This window comes from Epinephelus moara, chromosome 24 (genome assembly GCF_006386435.1).
Source record: "Epinephelus moara isolate mb chromosome 24, YSFRI_EMoa_1.0, whole genome shotgun sequence".
Classification (NCBI taxonomy): Eukaryota; Metazoa; Chordata; class Actinopteri; order Perciformes; family Serranidae; genus Epinephelus; species Epinephelus moara.
This window is the reverse complement of record NC_065529.1, coordinates 27,293,050-27,315,241: the sequence shown is the minus strand read 5'-3', so window position 1 is coordinate 27,315,241 and position 22,192 is coordinate 27,293,050. Positions and strand designations below refer to the sequence as shown.

At 39.4% G+C, this 22,192-nt stretch overlaps 1 protein-coding gene across 1 annotated transcript in view; it reads left to right on the top strand.

Annotated features, from left to right (window-relative positions):
* Positions 1 to 16,863, top strand: part of slc6a11a (solute carrier family 6 member 11a) — a 22,009-nt gene extending 5,146 nt beyond the window's left edge. Inside the window, exons 2-14 of the mRNA XM_050037869.1 lie at positions 4,141 to 4,275; positions 4,359 to 4,499; positions 5,221 to 5,308; positions 8,073 to 8,205; positions 12,228 to 12,362; positions 12,447 to 12,550; positions 12,975 to 13,099; positions 13,279 to 13,391; positions 15,337 to 15,474; positions 15,627 to 15,729; positions 15,947 to 16,047; positions 16,447 to 16,617; positions 16,746 to 16,863. Of these exons, the coding sequence (XP_049893826.1) occupies positions 4,141 to 4,275; positions 4,359 to 4,499; positions 5,221 to 5,308; positions 8,073 to 8,205; positions 12,228 to 12,362; positions 12,447 to 12,550; positions 12,975 to 13,099; positions 13,279 to 13,391; positions 15,337 to 15,474; positions 15,627 to 15,729; positions 15,947 to 16,047; positions 16,447 to 16,617; positions 16,746 to 16,853 (1,595 nt within the window). The 3' untranslated portion in view covers positions 16,854 to 16,863. The remainder of the gene's footprint in view (positions 1 to 4,140; positions 4,276 to 4,358; positions 4,500 to 5,220; positions 5,309 to 8,072; positions 8,206 to 12,227; positions 12,363 to 12,446; positions 12,551 to 12,974; positions 13,100 to 13,278; positions 13,392 to 15,336; positions 15,475 to 15,626; positions 15,730 to 15,946; positions 16,048 to 16,446; positions 16,618 to 16,745) is intronic.
* The last annotated feature ends 5,329 nt before the right edge of the window (positions 16,864 to 22,192 follow it).

Below are 22,192 nucleotides of genomic sequence, written 5' to 3'. Positions count from 1 at the left end.
TCACTCAATTATGTCCGTCGGGGAACTAGATATTTTAAATGGTTCGGCTCGCAAAAATGGAATTAAAATAAAACAAAATAAAATAAAATAATATCCTGCGCCCAATAATTCGGTACAGGGTCGTGCCGAACCGAAAGTCGCGTACCGAACGGTTCGACACAAATACATGTACCGTTACGGCCCTAATATTTATGAATATTAAATTCTATTTCTGCCAATATATCCCTCTGAATCTTATACACACTGGACCTTTAAGTCCGCTCTTTATCTAAAATCAAAACAAAGACAAACATTCTCCTGTCAGTTACATTTATTGGCATTTTAGACTGTTGGTCAAACAAAACAAGCTATTTTAAGATATTTCTTTGGGTTGTGGGAACTTTCGACAGACATTTTTCACAATTTTCTGATGTTTTACTACACTGAATTACTGAATTAACTAAAAAAAAACAAAACAGATTTTCTCTTGTAAAATGAAAATAATTGTTTGTTGCAGTGCTACAGCATACTCCCTGGTTATCAGCACACTTTGAGGTGATTATTGCTAAATAACACCCCCACCACCCAACTTGTAATAAAGCTGCTTCTATGGAGCTCGTCTATTTCGAAGTGAGATCATCCCTATAAATGCCTATCCTTATAATCAGTCCAATATTGTTTTCAAATTGTTGGACTGATTGCACATGCAGTTTTCCACAAAGTCACCATGCCCCTTTCAACCTAGTTATGATACCATCACCTGTTACCAGGTGTTTTTATAGCATTTAACAGCTTCCCCAGTCTAGCCTGGTTCCAGACCATAGACCCCGCCCACTCAACTGAGTAGGCTTGCATCTCTGAAGGTTCTGGGAGCTTCAGTCTGACACTCAGGCTATCCCCAGTCTTTTGTTGCCCCAATCCCAACTTTAGGAGCATGTTGCATCAAATTTAGAATGAGTGTATATTTATAAAAATAAATTAATAAAGTTTATTAGATTGAACATTAATTATCCTGCCTTTGTACTGTATTAAACTGAATATAGGTCAAAAGGGATTTACAAATCATTGCACTCTTGTTTTTATTTAGGTTTTACAGTGTCCCAAGTGTTATGGGGATGGGGCTGTAATGATAAGTGACTGCATGCAGCATAATGTTACTCACAGCTGATGGAGACTGACAGGAGGGAGAGCAACTTCACACAACAACCAGAAGGTTATAAAGGTTAGCCTACAAAATTATTCACACCAAAATTATTCCCAACTAAATCTCAAAGAGACTAACCGCAGGTAAAACACGGCTGCAATTAGCAATGAAGCTAACGTTAGTTTAGCTTGCTTTGCTAGCTTAATGTTAGCCGTAATGCTATCAAAGCCACTTAAACTTATAAAAGCGTTATTTTGAGACTTCAGATACTCACATACTGACTCCTGCTCCTCGTTGTCGTTTAAGTCCCAGGTAGGCAGACAGCGGGCGAAAACCAGGCTTCAAAATCAACTTGTTAGCAATAAAATCCAGTCATCTGTGTGTCAGCATCAATTTTGTTGATGATGTGAAAAAAGTTCTCAACTCTGGTTTTCATCTCAAAACTCAAATCATTTCAGTCACAGAAAGGGGTTTCCACTTCTTTCTTAATGCTTAGTTAGTCTGTATGTTTTCATTCAACAGTACTTGCCTCTCTTATTGCAGGGGTGTAGGTTTAATGTCAACATTGGTGGGGGACACACAGTATTGCGCGGGTCCCCCAGGAAATTTTAAGCCTCAAATACTTAATTTCCTGCATTCTCATAAAGTTTTATGCACCTATTTATGGGGCAAATGTCTTTTGTCTTATTTGTGTAAATAAAAACACAAAAATCAGGCAATAAGTGATAATTCAACATATAAATATAGGCTATAATGGAATATAATGCATTAAGACTCTCAGTATTGCTTACAAATATGTATTTTCTTGTGATCAACTTTTCTCATTTAATATTGTCCCTGTTGAGTCAACACACACGTTTGATATACTCTTTGGTCCTCTTTTTTTGTGTCTTTTATTAGGGTAAATAACCTCTTGAAAGGTGGCACCTACTCACACCATTGCCATATTACCCCTCTTCACACAGAGATCATGCTATAAGGCAGCTGAAGTCCCTTCTTTACACTGCTTTTGCATTTTTATACAGAACCAAATGACGGCAGCATTACTCCGCTCCAGTGTGTAATTACAGACAGCATGCCGACATGGCATCATGAAAAGAGGTGTGATGGGCATGACATGTAACACAACAGCGTCGGCCTCAAGTATGACATAGCTGATGGCAGTACTTTATAAACAACAACAATGGCAAAACATGCAATAACAATTACTGTCTCTGTTATATGGCGGCTGATCTTGTCCTCTGCTTGGAGGGTAAGGAGCTCCCAAATCTCATTATATTCCCAATTTGCAGACAATCACAATCGCTGTTCTTCTTTTTTGAGTTAGCCACTAATTACCAACAGCTACTCTTTAAATCTCCCATAGTGGGTCGCACCCATAACACGTCGTCAAAACTTCACATCTTCCTGCTCATGGTCATGTCCTGCTGGCTGTCCTGTTACAGACACCGTTTTGGTGCTGTCACTACCTCTAGTGGCAACTTGAAGGCGAGACCACTCTGTCCCTGCAATCTGCAATTGTTCCTTATATACAGCTGGGTGGCGTGGGATAATGGCACCATATTCCAGTGTTAAACAGGCAATGTAAAAGGGGCTATTGATTTAGTTTAAGTAATTCATAAACCCTGGATTTTAAAAGCTCGTGTGTTTCAGTAAGACTCTTGCGTATGTTCAAAACTTCCTGCACATAAAAACATATCCCACACATCTGTGTTCACTGAGTAGTTGAAAATAAAGTCATAATATTTTGAGAAATGTGCATGACGTTACTGCTCTGCTAATATGGTAGAATCCCCTTTAGATCGTCTGACGGACACAGAGACATGTTTGGGACTCTCTCTGAAGGGGGCAAAGTTTAAGCAGCTGTGCGCTGCTCTTTATCAGAGGTTGAAAACCAAAACTATCTGAAAACACATTCGATCAGTCATAGTACGTGACCATTTCATACTGACAAATAAGATGCACTGTCCCTCACTGAATCAACAAGAGACACAATTTGTGCCATATTTTCGTGCATAGAACTGTTAGAGTGAGGATAATGTGAACGAATTCAGTCAAATATTGGCAGGGGCAATTCTGACCTTGAAAATATTGGTAGGGACATGTCCCTACCGTCCATATGCAAACCTACTACATACCTTACTGTATGTAGTGTACTACATTTACGGTTCACTATTTGTAGTAATTGCATTAAGTGTTCCACATGAAAATAGTCGCCTACATACACAGTACGAGTCAGTACAAATATTACATATCAATATGGCTTGTATTCAGGCATGCGAGTCACTACAACAGTAGTCCATACAGAGGCCTTAACATATTTTCCTAGAGTTGCAGTGAATGGGATGAATCAAATCTTCAAACTACTCCACTTTGAAATTCTACAACTTCTGCAAAGTTTTTTCTACCTCATTTGAGCTTTAAATAGGTCACAAAGTGACATTTTTCAATTGACTACTACTTCGGCATACTTTTAGCTACAGAAACAATTAGGTTGTCAAAACGTTATGCTCTTGAAGGACATGTATGCTTGTATTAACTATATTACTTTTATGCTTTTTAAAGTACAAAGCATCTCTTATTTCAGCCTTTTCAGTTACCAGATTTTAGGTTCTGCTTTTGACAGTGTTACAGTTACGCCTCCAGCGTTTCTAGCAATGTATTAAAGCTCATGGCTTCTTTAGGTAATGCAGTTCAGCTTCCAACTTTGCCAGTTTTACATTTTAAGTTCCAGGTTTTCCAGCAGTGCAGTGCAGTGCATCGGGGCTTTAACATTTTTATTGCAAGTCATTTCACATTTCTGCATTTTTAGCACTGCTTTGTGGTTCATTCAGCTGTCCGCATTCACACATTTTCTACAGGAAATGCATTTTCTGGTTTCACTCTGTGAACTGTTATATGTATCAATTTATAGTGAAATTCAAATATCCAGGAAGAAGAGGAATTCAGAAAAAAAATGTGATTGTGGTGTGCTTGGTATTTCAGGGACGTTTACTATGCTTTATTCACACTTTCAGGTGCTTTCTTTATTCCTTACATCCTATTCCTTGCGGCCTGCGGCATCCCTCTGTTTGTACTGGAGGTATCGCTGGGCCAGTACACCAGTCAGGGAGGAATCATGTGCTGGAGAAAGGTCTGCCCTTTGTTTGAAGGTAAGGTATACCTGTCAGTAGTTTAGCAAGTTAAGGCAGAAATAATATGACAATGCAATGTTAACATTCTCTGTTGTTTCCAGGCCTGGGATACGCCAGCCAAATGATCATTTTCTATGGATGTATCAGCTACATTGTGATCTTAGCCTGGGCTTTTCTCTATTTCTTTTCTTCCTTCTCTGGCGAGCTGCCATGGGCCACCTGTAATAACACATGGAATACAGGTAAGTGAATTATTTTTCTGCAAGCATTATAACTATTATCTCTCTCCCACATATAAATTTATTAGCAATAACAGTGAACATTTTATCATTTACACTATTAATCTGAATAGCATACAAAGAATGAAAATGTTGCATTATTTCATTGTATTTATAACTGAGTATAATATCTGGTTTAGGCAATGGGAATTTACCTAAACTGTTTATTGTATCAGTATGCAACACTTCATTTATGATGCAGTACTGATCTAATAATGCATTAATTGAGCATGAATTTTCACTTTTAACTGTGTTTAAAGGTATACTATGCAGGTTTGTGGGTTCCTGTTTGTTTATGTGCTCTCCAGCAAAAGTGAAAGCAAAAGCCAACCCCAAGTTTACCTCTGTTTGGTGTTTCAACTCGCTATATTTGTATATTTTTTGGATTCCTGCTGCTTACAGTCTGACACCTGGTCGCGACCTTTTTATAAAGCCCCAACCTCACCTGAGCGCTGTGGGGGTAACGGCCATAAACGTCCCAACCATAGCAAAATAAGACGAAAATTTAAAAATACAGACAGTGTCTCTGCAGATAACTACAAGGCCTCACACTTCTTGCGGGTCATAAGTGATGATTGAGAGGGATTACTCCTGTATGAATACATTGTGCTTCTGGAAAACCCTGCATAGTATATCTTTAACAAGTGTTAAGTGTCAACTGTGTTTGTACTTCAATATATTTTAGATTCTTGTGTGATATTGAACAACTATAATACCACTGCTAACTGGACCTCGCCTGTGAATGCGTCATCATCTGTAATAGAGTTTTGGCAGTAAGTTTTTTTATCCAAATGCGACTGAACTGAGTTGAACATTTTCAAAGATTACAAAAGATAATAAGATAAATGAACCTTAGTGATAAAAACGTGTGCTATTTGCATGTTGGTGTGGACGGGGAAAACAGAGCTTTTCCAAAATTCTATCATCATATGATATCATGTATCTGTTCAGACTCTGTAGTGGTATTGTCTGGTACTGGCTGTAATGTTAGAGACCCTACACGCACCTGCTCTATTCTTATTTTGTCCAAATGGACCTCTGCTAAACACTGGTTGGGTTTGTGCAAACTTTAAATGATTCGCTGACATCATAATTTTGTTGTACATATTTAGGGCTGCACAGCTTCCACCTGTACCAATTTTTATTATTTAGTTTCTTGACCCCATGTAATTCCTGATTTGAACCAGAGCAGAGGTCCAAACAGCCAGAATAATGTGGGTGTGGGGGTCTTTAACAACTTTCAAAATGACGGGTTTAAACTATTAGATCTGTTTTGTATTGATGTGATCTGATCTGCACTGAGGCAGGAAATCTAAAAATCTAGCATGTCCTTGAACTAAAAAGCACACAGGTGTTTTAATTTGCATCACTTCCCAAATTCCTTGTGCTTTTCATTGTGTTTAAGTGTATTTTAAATTTTAACTACTACATTAGCCACCTCTGAATCTGTTTTTATAATTCATTATTTCTCTATCAGCTCCAGAGTGACTGAAATACTGTCTATTGACAATAATACGTATTTACGATTTTTCCCGAAAGACCCAATATATTTGACTTGGTGCTTAAAGGGGCAATATACAACATTGATATAGCAGAAAACAACTGTTGTTATGTAAATATATTGTAGCGTAATGGTGTCCTGAGCAGAGAATGAAGTCACGCTCCCTCTGTGTGTGTTCTAATCTGACCTTCCTGGTGGTCTGGTTGCCCATGCATGTTAGCGCATGTAAGTCCCTCCCTTCATGTCTGAATGGCTAGCTAATCAATGCTTCTCTGTGCTACACTCATACAGCGGTTACCACTAATGCTGTCCTGACCCATGGTGGCGGGACAACATAGCTGCAGAGGTATAAAGCAGGGTGTGGATACCCGACCCAAACCCGATGGGACCCAGCGGGACTTTTTGGAACCCGACAAGTCGGACAGGGTTCAGATAACAAATCAGAAATTTTGCTCAGGTTTGGTTCGGGTTCGGCCCGCTTGACTTTCTCCTGTGTTGTGCTATGGCCTATTCAAGTGCTGGAATTTGTTATTTACGTGACAACGCCTGAACGCAACACAGGCTCCACTCTATGTGTGGCATGCGGCGTGTTTGACTGTGCATAACAGCAACCTTTTAATGGTCATTTACACACTGTCCATGCGTGATCACGGTAAACAGACAAGCTGTAAACATGATAACAATAACTATGTCAGGTAACAAACTGCTTCAGGCTCGGTCAGCGCTGTTAGCGCAGTTAGCACCGTTAGCGTGACAAGCACTGCTTGAAGAAGAAGATATACTTTATTAATCCCAGGGGGGGAATTCAATTTTCTTCACTCTGTTGTCATGTACATACAGGCCAGAAATATACACACATGCGTTAAATTGAGAGATGTTACAGCAAAGGGCTGCCTTGGACAGGGGGGTTCAGTGGCTTGCTAGGGGGCACCTCAGCAGTGCCCAGGAGGCAAGCTGGCACCTCTCCAGCTGCCAGTCCACACCCTGAGCCTCTGGTTCCCAAACCAAGTTCCTATGGACTGAGCTACTGCTGCCCCAAGCTAGCCTGCATTTTGGCTCAGCAGCCTTCACGTTTGTTTGTGATGTCAGAGTTGAGAGCTATGCTCAGGCAATCCTGGCACTGACTCTAAATGTTGTATATTGCACCTTTAATTATATGGAAATGGAAGTCCATGACACAGCAAACAAATGTGGATGCCTCATGTTGGCAAAAGTTCACCATTCAAGGTAATTAAACACAATTTTAATGTATGTCTTGTTATAGTGTTTTGTCAATACATAGTATTTTTTAATGTTCTCTAAGTCGTTTACATGGGAGCTGTTTTCCAACTCCGCTATCTATCCAATGTGATGTAAACACAGCATCAGTGCTGATCAGTGACTCATCCCAATTAAAGCTCCTACACACTCAAACGCATTTATTTTGGCTGATTAGACCTCTTGTCAGGATTACGTGGACATGTGCAGACTTGTGTTTGATCATCCATCACTCTTTTGATATTTTTGTATAGTCTGGGACAGTTTACACCTGACTCCCATCATAGTTCTTTCCTAAATTCACCTTGAAAAGGGTCTGATCAACCAGAATGATTAAAGACACCTGTGAACTGGAGGTGTTAAGAACTTTTAATTGCTCATTCAAGCATGTAATGTTATGAATAGTCTGCAGAGCTTCAAGATCATTAGACCTTTCATGTTGGACTATTTGACTTGTCAGTTACAGATGTTAAGTAACTAATAACGGTTGCATTCCATTCAGGTGTGTCAGGACTTTTTTTTTCTGGATTCTCTTGACATCTAAATGTAATGAGTCCATGCGCTACACCTGTGATTTATCAAAATGTCTAAATGTATTTTCATCAGCATGCACAAAGCTGAGCACAAAGTTGACTTGCTCTCCATTTTCTAAACTTTTAGGTCAGTTGGTTTCATTGGTTGTAGGTAAAAACATATAATAAGAACTAAATGAGAGCAATGGACATGCTAAGATGCATATTTTCTCAAATAATTGATTAACGATACCTTGGTCCTTACAGACGACGGGTGCTAAATATATCCACTGGCATAGAGGCCTTGGGAAGCATACAGTGGGAACTTTCTTTGTGCCTTCTCCTGGCCTGGATCATCTGCTACTTCTGTGTCTGGAAGGGAGTGAGATCCACAGGGAAGGTAACCGTAAAATTGTAAATCCTGACTCAGAAAAATCACGTGTTTATTATCCTTAATTTCCTGAATTAATTTGTTGTTGTTTTTTATTTGATTTATTTTTTTTTTCTTTGGTGACTCAGTAAGAGTATAAACAAGATAAAGCCAGCAACACTTGGTGTCCTTCGTTACCAACTTTTATTACTTCACCAGTACAGGCAATCAAACACAAAAACCAGTTTCGACAAGTGTCTTCCTCAGTGTGTGAAACAACAGAAAAGCAGGGTGAGACATGCAGAAATAACCTCCATTCCCAACCGCACAGCTGCATGGCATTAGGCAATTACCAGAGCACCAAGCAGAATCCTGGTAATCATAGAAAAACATCTCATAGAAGAGAAAAAAACACAAAACATGTATCAGTAGGTATTAAATAGACCAATATCAAGAAAACACATCTATAATATAAAGAGTAATAAATACTTACTGAGTACACCCAAAAAAATAAATAAATATATACAAAATACTGCTTAGCAGCAAATGATACAGTAAAAAATATATAAAGTGCCACAGGTCAAAGCAGTAGAACATCATAATAAAATATTATGTTATACTGTTGTTCTGTGGCCGAGCACCTCCAGACTTTTTTCTAAAGGTTGCCGGTTGCCTTCAGTACAGTCTGAAATATCATCATAAACCAGTCATGAAGGTTTTTTTTCCCAAATCAATTATGCATTCATACAGTAGACAAAAATCCTCCATTTACTGGGCTAAACTTTAACACTGAAATGACAGGCAATATATTCAGTTAATTCTGTAAATTCATGGCAATAATCAAACTAAATTTCTCCTCTACCAGTGTTTTCATAATCAGTGGCTTGAATTGCACTGTTCCTCAGGTGGTTGCCAAACAACCACTTGACTCTGGTGAATGCACATGCTTACAGCATTGCAGCAGTTATCAAACACTGTGGCACTCCCAAGGGGCAAAGACAGGCTTGCAAATAACCTCGAAGTGTCTAATTAAATAAGATTGACGAACCTGTGATTGCGTCAGACCTGCAACGCTTGTCAAACTCTAACCTGCCGGTCTTTTTCACGCCAAGAGCATTGGGAGACTGTATTACTGGTGTCTGAATGAGGTTTTTCACCATGGTGTGAAACATGGCTACAAGCCAATGCTTTCATTTGTGAGGGGCGGAGTGGATGAGCAGGCCTAGCGTGAGGTCTATGGTTGTGAGAAAGTGAGCCAGAAATGCTGACTGGCAAACTGTTCTGTAAGAGATGTTTTCATAAGATCCTGTAAAAATTATTATTATTATCATTTTTTATACACCAATGTTGCTAAATAAATATGCGATTGTCTACATTACATTGTGTTGTTTTTTGGCCACTATAGGCTAATTCAAAACCACGTAGGACCGCTCCTCCTTTTCAAAAATGCGAGATGACAGCCTAATGACTTGTTGTTGGAGCAACTGTATCTCCAACTTTAACTTCTCTTTCTCCAACTCCAATTTTTCCTGTTCAATCTGTAATTTTTGGGTTTCAGCTTCCACTCTGATGATCTCCTTCTGCAGCAGTATCTGCTGAAGATCACATTGTCTCCTCCGTTTCTCGGCTGGTGCTCCGCTGCTGCCGATTTGAGGAGGAGAGGCATCGGTCGAGTCTGAAATCAAATAACAAATTAGTTAAATCTGACTTGAATAAATTAGAAACTAAGGGCCGAATTCACAAAGAATGATCTGCGGCCGCTGATAGCACCTTGAATTTTGCTCCGTCTTAACGTCCTATTCACAAAGGATATTGCGCTAATGATATACCAGCACAAACACGCCCACAAAGTTTGGCAGCTGAGTGCAGTTTGCCCCTGATTTGCCCCTGATTGCAATAAGCCACACATGGCAAAGTATAAATGCTGGCTTTGCGCCAAGAACACCGTGGCAGACCAATGGCAGACTTTGTTTGGCAAAGTACTGAATACTGTATACCCTCATGTAGTGATGTCTGTCTGACATCACTACATGAGTCTGTTTCTAGGCTGGTGCTCCGCTGCTGCCGGTTTGAGGAGGAGAGGCGTCGGTCGAGTCTGAAATCAAATAGCAAATTCGTTAAATCTGACTTGAATAAATACGAAATTAAATGGGTAGTTTATGTGAAATAGGTTACACACCTTCACAATTCAAAGTAATGCTCTCATCACTTAGATGGATCACATCCGCTGCATCCTCCTCCTCTGGTGGTGGGTCAACACTGCCACTTTCCATACCGACCAAGCCGGTAAAAGCAGGGGAATCCTCCCCAAACATATCAACAATAATGTCACTATATATTGATGTTTTCGGGGGAGGACCCCCACCGGTTACAGGGATTTTGCAGAAACATCTTTCTTCGCCGTACTCAGAAGGTCTTTCCGCTTTTTTCTCACATCGCTCTCTGAACGCAGGCTGCCAGACTCGGAACAGTCGTTAACGGCCTCCGTGATCTCTCTCCAGATGGACTGCTTCCTTTTGTTTGTGACAGCGTTTGACTGCTTAGCTGTCAGCGTGTCTCTGTGCTGACTGTACAGCTCTATTAATTTTCTTATTTCACTATCTGTGAAATTGCCCTTTCTTTTGCGCTGATCCTCCATAATGATGCCGCAAAATGTGAAGTGATAAGTGAGAAAATTAACAATGTATCTTAGCAACGCTTGTTGCTAGGCAATAAACATAGTAACGTTCGCTTTCTCGTGAACGCGCATCACCAAGACTGGGCGTAGTTAAGACCAGGCGTAAGCCCTGTTGGTGCAACTGACTTTAAGTCCATTCTAAAGACTGTCTTAACTAAGACCGACTTAGCAGTTAGGACCAGGCTTAGTAAAGACCAGTTGGTGCAACCGGCCCCTGGATGTCAGTGCCCTATAATTAAGTAGCATGATTACACACATAACTTTTCCCAAATGCCACAGATTCAGATTGTATGAGTAGAGGCTCTGGTATGATGAGAGCTTCATTGTAGCCTACCTTCTTGGCTTCCCTCACCTTTTAAATTAAGTTATTATTTGTCCAATATTTTTTGCCATTGACTGATGAAACAATGATGAAAAAATATGAAGGCCGAACACTGAGGGCGATCTACCGTAATTAAATAATTTACATCGCTGTCCAGTCGTTGACATGTGCATATCAATTAGCTGTTGTGTGGTCTTTGATCTCATGTGCATGACTTTGTTGTTTAGCTGTTGTTTTCTATGTAGACACGCAGCAGGTGCAGTCAAATGCCAGCGCAATGCTGTCATGCCACGCAGGTTTTCCTAAGCACCTATTTTTCAGGGCATGATGGCTGCACACACGTTGGGTCTTCAACCACCTGGAAAACGCGAGGTCAGGTGCTGGGTGCTGCTCTTGTACCTACTCTGTGCCAGCTTTCAAGGGCGTGGCAGCAGGTTGCATCTGACAACAACAAGCACCATATCATAGCCTATGATCAATTTCTTCTCCATATTTATCACAGACTGATATTTACTGATGAAGGGAAGATATCTGTCAGCTGTGATTGGCTGGTCCTTGTCACATGATGTGGTGCACGATGCGTTCCTAAAGTTGAACTCAGTTTATTTCAGTGTGTAGCCATTGCACCCTGAAAAATAGCAATTGAACGCGCTTGCCATGCGTCTACATTGACAACAATAAATTCGATGGTGCAAAAAACGCAGCATGTGTACAGCCCCTAAGCCATCCCATGCTCTATTGGCCCCACCATGCAGAAGGTCCAAGTACTCTTATACCCAGGAAGCCAAACTTTTGACCTCATGCTCTACTGAGCAACTTTAGAAATGCACGGAGCCCCGCCTCCATCGCTGTATCCATTTCTCTTTACACATCCATGTCCAAACCATTGCAAAACGTCACTGTAGCTGAGTGTCTGAAGTCTCTTAACAAAGCACAATAATTGTGACGCCACTGATAAACAATGTGGACAAAAAAGAGAAACCTTTCAACAATCATAGGTTATAAGGTAGTTTTATTTAATCTGTAACTAAATTATTTTCTGTTTCAATGTAGGCTAGCTACTTCACAGCCACATTCCCCTACATCATGTTGTTGGTGCTGTTCCTCAGAGGAATGACCCTTCCTGGAGCCTTTCTTGGTATCAAGTACTACCTGTACCCCAATCCTGCACGGCTCACTGACCCACAGGTATTGTTAAGCTTGTATTCTAATTTGCATTTGGATTATTTTATAGTAAAAATAGGAGTATAACAATTTGTCACTTGTTCGTAGGTTTGGATGGATGCGGGAACCCAAATATTTTATTCTTATGCCATATGTCTGGGATGCCTGACTACGCTTGGGAGCTTCAACAAGTACAACAACAACTGTTACAGGTGAGTACTTCAGGATATGACTGAGAATGTTATCTGTTTTAATTACCTATTCAATTATCTATTTTGATGGCTGCAGTTGTGTTAAGATAACAGCATCCAAATGTTATTTTGTTTCGTTATTTATTTTAGAAATAAAACACTATATACATCCTAAATCTAATGGCCATAGTCTTGTATGAAAAACACACAAAAAAACCTCTGTAAAATTATTTTTTCGTTAAATTTAATTTATTTGCACCCATCACACATATATTATTTTTCTCCAATTTTTGATTAGTTTAATTTGATTATATGTAGTTTTAACATAGTATCAATTCAAGGAGTGTGTAAGCATGTTTGGTATATTATTTTACTGAAATACTTCAACAAACCCTGTGTAACCAAGAGAAAAATAAAGACACTGTTTGATGTTTCTGATTTGCAGAGACTCCTTCTATCTTTGCTTGCTGAACAGCGGGACCAGCTTTGTATCCGGCTTCGCCATCTTCTCAGTTCTGGGCTACATGTCACATAAACAGGGTGTTGACATTTCTTCAGTTGCTGAGTCAGGTACGAATGTTAATGTATTTTGTGTCAATTGAAAATACTTCATACTTTCAGACTATATTAGGTTGCTTTCTTGTTTTAATTTTCAGCTTTATCTTTTATGATTTTTCTGCCAAAATTGTATCAAAAAAGACACTGTAGCAGACACCCATGGCTCACACTCTGTTGGTTTCATTCTGCAGGCCCTGGCCTTGTGTTTATAGTCTACCCGCAAGCTGTGACCCTTCTGCCCTGTCCTCAAGTTTGGTCCGTGTGCTTCTTCACCATGATCATCTTGTTAGGAATAGACGGACAGGTCAGCTGCAGCCTTCTTTATGTCTCCCAGAAAATGTCCTCTGATGTTTCTTCTTTTGTTAAAGGGTAACTTCAGTATTTTCATCCTGGGCGCTATTTTTCTCATTTTTTTGTGTCTAAGTGACTCATGCAGATGACTGTTTTTAAATTGGTCCAGTATTGAGAGAGAGCAATGTAACCAATGTAGCCAGCATATATTCACATCTAACTGGGTGAATTAAGGGTTTATTTGAACCAAACCAGAGTTGGTGATTGTTGGAACAGTGGAAAGACAAACCAAGGTGGCTGTTTTATTTTGCCTTTGCTGACTTTGAGTGAAGTGTAAGATTGAGACAACGCTGTGTTTGCAGTAAACACGTCTCTTAAGAGGATTATGTAAAACCACTGCCAAATCAGTGAAAGAGACACTTGCTGAAGGGCACTGCTGTATCCACCCATCAGGTAGAATTACACTAAATACCTACATGCTTACAAATAAACAAAACTACTTATCAAACAACCAGTAAAGTGTGGAGCACTTGCATCCTCTGATTCAGAATAATCCTGAAGTTGTGGTGTAGATTTTTAATAATACCTATACACCAGTTCCCAAAATGGGGCCTTTTCATTCCAATGGAACTGCTCGCCTGGCGCATATACCAAAAAAAAGCTTGTGTCTCATCCGCTGGCCCCGCCTGTGAGTTCCCACTTGTTTCATAGATGTGATGATGTAATGAATTCAGAATCTTTTTTTTCTCCTCCAGGAAATTTTTGCAAATATAAAACCTTCCATGGGCCAAAAATGTATAAAAGAAAGAGTCACGATTGGCCTTGTTTGCAGTTTGAGGTGTCCTGAAGGGAAGTGTGTTTTGTCACAGCCAGGCTTATGGGAGGGACAAAGAGGAGAGGATACACATGACTTTTAACTTAATATTTATTTCACAAAAATGTAAATCTAACCAATGCAATATAAAATATGTAAATCAATAACTTCAGTAGTGCATGTGCGTGTTGTTTGAGTGTAAGGTGAAGTGTAATGAACAAAGACAAACACAAAAGGGAACAACCTAAACCAAACAACAAAGCATACACCCAGGTGAGAGGGACCGAATGACTGACTCCAGCAGCTTATATACGTAGCTGAGGAGCAGCAGCACCCCTGAAAAGAGTTAATTAGTGATACACTCCCTGCTTCTCTCCTTAAAACGGGAAAGACAGCTCAAGCAGGAAGGTAAGAGGGCTGTCACAGTTTTACAATGACAAAATGACTGTTTATTTAAATGGTGTCTGGTTTGATGATAGTGATTTTGGGGCTGTCTCTGGTTAAACAGAAAGGATCTTACACTTTAAAAAAGAGGTCTATATTTGTAGTTATCACTTAAAATAACAATCTGAGCCTGTCGGTGACAAAAACACACACTTTTATTGGACGTAAATTAACAGTGCATAATTTCCCTCTGACACTGCAGTCTGTTTCACCATAGCTGGCTGCAGCACTTAATACTGGACCAGTTTTAAAAATTGTTGTCTCCATTAGTCACTTAGAGACAAAAAAATGGGAAAATAGGGTCCAGGGTAAAAAATACTTAAGTTACCCTTTAAAGGTCTAGTTTGTAGGATATAGTGGCATCTATTGGTGAGGTTACGGTCCTGTGTGCCAAGTGTGCTGGATAACTACGGTGGCCGAAGTGAAAACACAAAATCATGAAAATGCAAATCATCCTAACTAGAGTGTTTCTAGTGTGTTTCATTTGTCTGTTCTGGGCCACCGTAGAGGAGAACCTGTTCCACATGTGATATAAACTACTCATTCCTAGGTAACAGAGTCACATCAATTCTCATTTTCAGGTGATTATAAACTAATGAAAACATAGTTAGTAATATTATATATCATCTCTGCCCCTAAATCCTACACACTGGCCCTTTAGCTTTTCTTTACACTAACATGTCTTTATGTCATTCTCCAGTTTGTTGGCCTTGAAAGCATCATGACCTCTCTGTCAGATGTCTACCCTTCCCAGATCCGAAAAGGATATCGCAGAGAGCTTTGTCTGATGCTGATCTGTGCTATTAGCTATATGTTTGGCCTCTTCTTGGTGTCACAGGTAAGGCGTAAGAAGAACATTCAGATCAGTGAACACCCAATACAAAACATGTGAACTGCCTTTTACCACTTAAATCAGTGGGAGATGTTTGGTTAGCGCAGAATAAAAGACAACTGGAATCCAGCCTAATTTATTGCCTGTTTTAATTTCAGGCAGGCGCATATATTCTGCAGATCTTTGATCACTATGTATGCAGTGGTCCCGCTCTTCTCCTGATGGCAATCTTTCAGTCAGTGGTTATTGGATGGATTTATGGTAAGATTGTCTTTGTTTTTTATTTGGTCCATTGACACCAATTGTACAACACTTATAATGTCCCAATTCCATACTTTGCATTGATTAGAAAGGATTTAAATAAGCAGTGCTCTTGCCCTGAGAATTTGGCTAAATTAATTTTACTAAAACTATGGAAAAAGGTGAAACTTATACTACATACTATATGGTACATGTGCTGTGCTTGTCTCTGTCCAAGGTGCTGAACGCTTCTTGGACAACATTGAGGACATGATTGGGTACAAACCTCTGTCACTGATCAAGTACTGCTGGATGTATGGCACCCCTCTTGTTTGCAGTGTAGGTGTTATAAGGAGACCAGAATAAATTATATTTATTAGAGATGGACAGATGAAGCTTTTCTCATTCCTGTGAAGCACACTGCTTCAATTAGGGCTGGGTAGCCTTTAAAAAAATAGGATTTCACTGCACACATATGAGACTTAAACCATTAAAATCAGAAGGGTGTTGTAGTGCTTGGGCCTGTCTTGAAGAGCTGCCATAAGTTTCACAAGCCACCAGATGTCACAGGTGTGTGTAGCATTTAAGCTTCGAAGCCTTGCATCTTTTTCGACACAGATAGAAAGAAAGCCCCAGAATTTTGTGAGGCTTCATCTGCCCGTCCCTAATATGTAGAGAAATTAGCTTTCCTATTGGTCCACTAATGTTTATATAATGGTGATTTGCTTCCCTTTGAAGGCCACTCTTGTGTTTTTGCTGCTGAGATACACCCCTTTGAGGTTCAACAACTCCTATGTGTATCCTTCGTGGGCGTACTGGATCGGCTGGTTTCTGGCCAGTTCTTCTCTTACAATGGTTCCACTGACCATGCTCTGCAAACTGGCCAAAGGAAAAGGGACTCTCTGGCAGGTCAGTGGTGGTTTTTTTTGTGTTATTTTACAGTTTTAAAATGCATTTGAAGCTTTTAAACTTTATGGACACCTGTGCATGTTCTGCTGCAAGTGATATCCCTTGACTATATTAAAACCTTCCTCCAGCGTCTCAAGAAAAGCTCCCAACCGGCAGAGGACCTTCCAGTGATGGCAAAGGAAATTGCGAGAATCAACGCCTCACTGCGTGTCCCTGGTAATGGACAAAATGTGTAATGAAATGCCAATCATTGAGGTCTGGATTTTTTAGCCTATTCACTAAAACTTTTATGTTATATAGGTAGGGTATTTCTGTAGATACAGATTGTTAAGATAGCCACTGTTTACATCAGATGTTATTACAATGAACTTAATGAGACTTTGGATTGGAGTGGTTTGAATTATTTATAATCCACTACAGTGAACAAAATGATGGATTAGTATGATAAAATAATCAGGTTTCAAGTGTTGCCTGAAAACATTAAGTACATAAGCTATGACTCTAGTGCAGAGGTTCTCAACTTTTTTTCCGCCAATACAAGATAAAGAATATATCTGGGCCTATTTCTTTACGCTTATATAGTCTAAGAACAACACAAGAGAAATATATTCAAAAGATAGTAGACATACATTTATAATATTTGCACCGTCTCAACATGGAAAACCCATAAAATAATGCAATAGAGTGCTGAAGTCATGCCCCTTCCGGTAGAGCTCATGGGACCTTAGATCGGAAAAAATATGAATGGCAATGAATGGGGAGAGCAATATTATCTTTTGTTCCCGTTTGAATTGCGACATGAAATCTAAATATGTTGAATTTAAAACATAAATTTTAAGGTCAAGAAAGTCATACTTTGTGGTAAAACTGTTGAGATATAAGCTTTTTAATTAGAAAGACTCAAGAGTACACAGGAGGAGGTCGCGTATGTGACGTCATAGCTTTCGCTCGCTTCCTGCAGCTTGGCCTCCCCGCTGAAATTCCACTGTTTTATGATTAATCGATTTATGATTGAAGATGTCTGTGTGTTTTGTGCCAGGTTGCAGTCACTCCAAGCTGCAGGAAGCGAGCGAAAGCTATGACGTCACATACGCGACCGCCTCCTGTGTAGTTTTTCTAATTACGTTTTTTTCAAAAGCTTGTATCTCATCAGTTTTACCACAAAGTATGACTTTCTTGACCTTAAAATTTATGTTTTAAATTCATTAACTACGTATTTGGATTTCATGTCACAAATCAAACGGGACCAAAAGATAATATTTTTTCCGATCTAAGGTCCCATGAGCTTCACCGGAAGGGGCGTGACTTTGGCGCTCTATCGATATTTAGCCCTTCCTAAGTCCCACCCCTTTATGCTAAGTGCTCCAGTAACAGTTGAGCAAGCTTGGAACATGGCAGAACCTCAGTCACCGCTCCACTTTCCTGATATACTTAGATATGCTATGTGCTCGGCTTGTCTATGTCGAAAAGAAAATGAAAGTTTGAAGATGGTTAAAAGATTAGGCTGGGGGATTGTTTATAGTTATATATTAAGTTAGCTAATGTTAGCAAAACGCTAGCTAACTAGCTAGCTAACGTATACGGGTTTCTTGTATACAAATATTGCTGGGTGTGTGCACGTTCAGGGGGCAAAAACGCTTTGGTTGCTGGTTACAAGACCGTAATCAGTAGATTTCGCATTGTTTGTTAACACTTGTTGACTCAAGAATAAAGTGCCCAGAGTTTAGAGGTGGATCTGTTGGCTCTGATTTGCATATTAATACATCACTGTAGGAACGGTTAGCTAACAACAGCTAGTAGCCCAACTATAGTTATCAGGTCTCTCAATGAAATGTGGTAGGTTATTCAAATAAATGTTAAGCTAAAAGGAGCTAGCCGAATCACAAAAACTTTCATGGCTTGCCGATATAACCTATAAATTTACCTCGACATTACCTGATTCCGTTGGTTGTTGAGCCTGTCTACTCTCTCCTTGTTTGACAATATCAGGAGCATGGTTGTAACGTTAGTATCGCTAAGCTAACTAAGTAAAAATGTGTACAAGACCACTTTGCGACCTGCCACATTTGAAAGGATTTTGACAGCTACCATAAACACACTGTACAAGATATTATTATTATGTTGTTATACATCTATGCAAAAGATGCATGTGACAGCTAGCTAGCAAGGCCTGAGACAGTGTGGAAATGACTGGCACCAATTACACTGGAAGCTTCAGTAGCTCAGACTGATCCAGTTACATCAATAAATTAGTCCTCAGTGATGCTGTGCTCACATGCAACAACACAACCAGCTACACTATTGCTGAGTTGCTGTTGAAGTGTTGTTAAAGTACTTCTTAACATAGTTGCATCACCACAGGCTTGTGTGTGTCTGTAACAAAGCACCTCGAACATCGTCTGAAGTTCGTAATTGGTCACAAAATTATCAATGGTTTTGGTCAATGTCAACATTTTTTGCATCTCTACACAACACAGTACCTCAGCTAGAAACATAAACTAATGATTACCAGATCCCTACTCTATTCCAGAAAACCCCAAACCCTAACCCAGAAATTGTATAGCCCGATACAAACACCTATCTCATGGAGAAGCCCAGTGTTCATAACTCCTTATAAACTTATAACTCCTTGCCATCTCTGCTTTGGATCTTGGCTCTGCCAGAAATGCAGTGAAAACTGCCCCCTAGCTGCGTGCACATCTCTGTGATGACATTGCACAGAAACCCGTCTATAGCTACATTAAGAGGAGTTAGCATATTGTCAGATTAACGACATCAGTCAGGTTAATGTTAAAGAGATTTGGAAAAGGACAGATAGGTTGGTTGCCGACATATTTTTAAGATGACATGATGGATTGTTAGCCGGAAAATATAAAAGCCAACATTCTTTGTTTATATTATCTCTGTAGATCTACGCGTGGCCCTGAATTAACTAATGTAACTTTCTCAAGGAAAGAGAGACTTTTTTTTTTTTTTTATTGGCAGGAATAAATGTACAGATCAATACATACATAGATTTGTTTCAGAGTATTCCTCCATTTTTTAATTTTGATCCCACCCACTGCCGATGCAAAAATAAATAAATAAAATAAAAATTTAATTCCCTTAATACATGTGCACCATGCACACATTTAAATACATTTAAATGCATGTACCTGCATGTACATGTAAGTACAGCCCTTTTACATATACAGGTAGGCCTACATATTTTTGAGACACAGCACCCAAGTAGAATTAAGCTTACGCTTACACAAAAAAATAAAAAAAAATAAATTTNAGTTTAAGAAATGTCATCAGTTCCTCCAACAATGATGAGGATGAAGGAGGGGCAGAGGACTTCCAAAGTAATAATATCCTTCTACAAGCAAGAAGGGAGCTAAATGAAATAATGTTTAATTGTTTTGATGTAAAATTATTACTCGTATCAGGAACTCCAAAGATAGCTGTTTCTGCACCCAGCTGAACCTCCACCCCAATAATCTCAGAGATCATTTTAAAATAAAAGGACCCGAAATTTAACAATGCAGCATGACCAGAACATATGGTTTAGATCAGCTGGAGATTGCACACATCGATCACATTTATCATTTATTTCAGTATAAAATTTTGAAAGTTTAACTTTACAAAGATGCATTCGATGCAGTACTTTAAACTGGATTAAATTTAGACGAGCACAGGAGGAAGAGGAGTTAACACGACTGGTAGTCCTCTCCCACCAGTCATCATCAAACTCCTTACCCAGCTCTTTCTCCCATGCGCCCTTAATATTGTTAAGTGTATGGTCCTTAAAAGAAAGAATACTATTGTATAACCAGGAGATAAGTCCTCTAGGCATGGGAGGAGTTTCAAGGAGTGTGTCTATACCGGATTTGGGTGGTAGTGATGGAAACAAAGGATTATGAGTTTTTAAAAACTGACGAATTTGAAAGTATCGAAACATGTTTGAACTAGACAGGTTAAATTTCACAGATAAAGTTTGAAAACTTGCAAAGGTACCATCAATATAAAAGGAAAGAGAGACTAACATTAGGTCAGCACTATGGTCTGTTGTCAGTGGTAAATACATAGAATACTTTACAGATCTCCAGATGGGGATTAGGGGACACATATGCTGTGTCTCAAATCACATACTTCCGTAAGTACACTTCCACGTAGTATACTATGTGCACTATGTGCTTATTGGCGTAGTGCGTGAATTTCGACAGGGTAGTGTTGTCTCAAATCAAACACGGCCGTTGTGCACTCAGCGGAAATGACTACGGAAATGAAATTAGCTAGTTAGCAAACTAGCATTGGCATTTGCATAATCGTTTGCAGTACCAAATCATTATAGACTGCTAAATTAAATCCGCTACATAACCAAGATGGCAACCATTGAGGGCGAGAAGTGTCTATAGTTCCACACTCAACTTCTTGACCGTTTTGAGTGCACCATCCGGGTACTCATAGTGTACTGCATTTTTCCATACTTCTCAGTGTGAACGCACTTATACACTCAAAATATTAAGTGTAAGTACAGAAGTACACGATTTGAGAGACAGCAATATAGTGCATGAGCGATGTTGACTGATAGCCTTGTCATCCTCAGTCTCTACTTGTGTGTCAGTGCCTCATTCATAAATGTTAACATTGTGAATACATCATTCCATCACAAACCGCAGTCCTTGCTGTCGGTTTCTTAAATTTTCTGACTCCCACAAACTCTAACAAACAGTGCGGAATTCGTCTAAGCGGAACCAGTGTCACCATGTTTCTTTTTGCCAAGCTTGTCCGACTTAGCAACAGTAACTAAGGGGGGCATGACTTAGGATTGGTAAATTGAGTTAGCTGCAAGTAACACTGTGCTGTACCTTAACAAACTATCAAAGGCAAATAAAGAAGAAAGGGCTGATTTGAAGTGCATTTGAGAACATAAACACGCACACCAAGAAATAGTTTCTCTATGCTAACAAAGGCTAAATAAAATGTGGATTCTGGTGATAATATATTTTAATAGAAGATATAAATCAGAGCAACTTAAATGAATGAATGTGGAAACTTTTCAGGGAGCGCCTGGCAGTGTCAGAGACCCCTGTGGGTCCCCAGACCCCTCTTGGAGAATCACTGCTCTGCTGAGAATTAATAAGCGTAGTGCTGCTCCCAGTTTATACCTGAGGACACAATTCAACAGCTGTTGAACTTTAAAGTTATGTGTTGTTGTTTTTATATGGATTTTAAAAAAAGAACATGTTATTTAGTGATCTGTGGAGGATTTGGCATGCTTTTTTGTTTGTTTGTTTATTTGTTTGTTTTACCTATGGAAAAAGCCACACTAGCAGTTTCCTCCTTTTAATCTCAGTGCTAAAATAAGCATTTTTTGTTGTTGTTGAGACAGTTCCAATAGACTTGAACATGGATGTTCATGCTTGACTTTGGGATCAGTATTTGTGGCATAATAATCTTAACTCAAAGGGGCATTTGCTATATTTTTCAAGCCAAAACAAGAGCTAGTACGTGGACTTGGCAACGTTACACACGTCTGTTTGTTTAACCTTATACAACGGATTCTTCTGTATGTGTTTTCAGTGCATTGTTC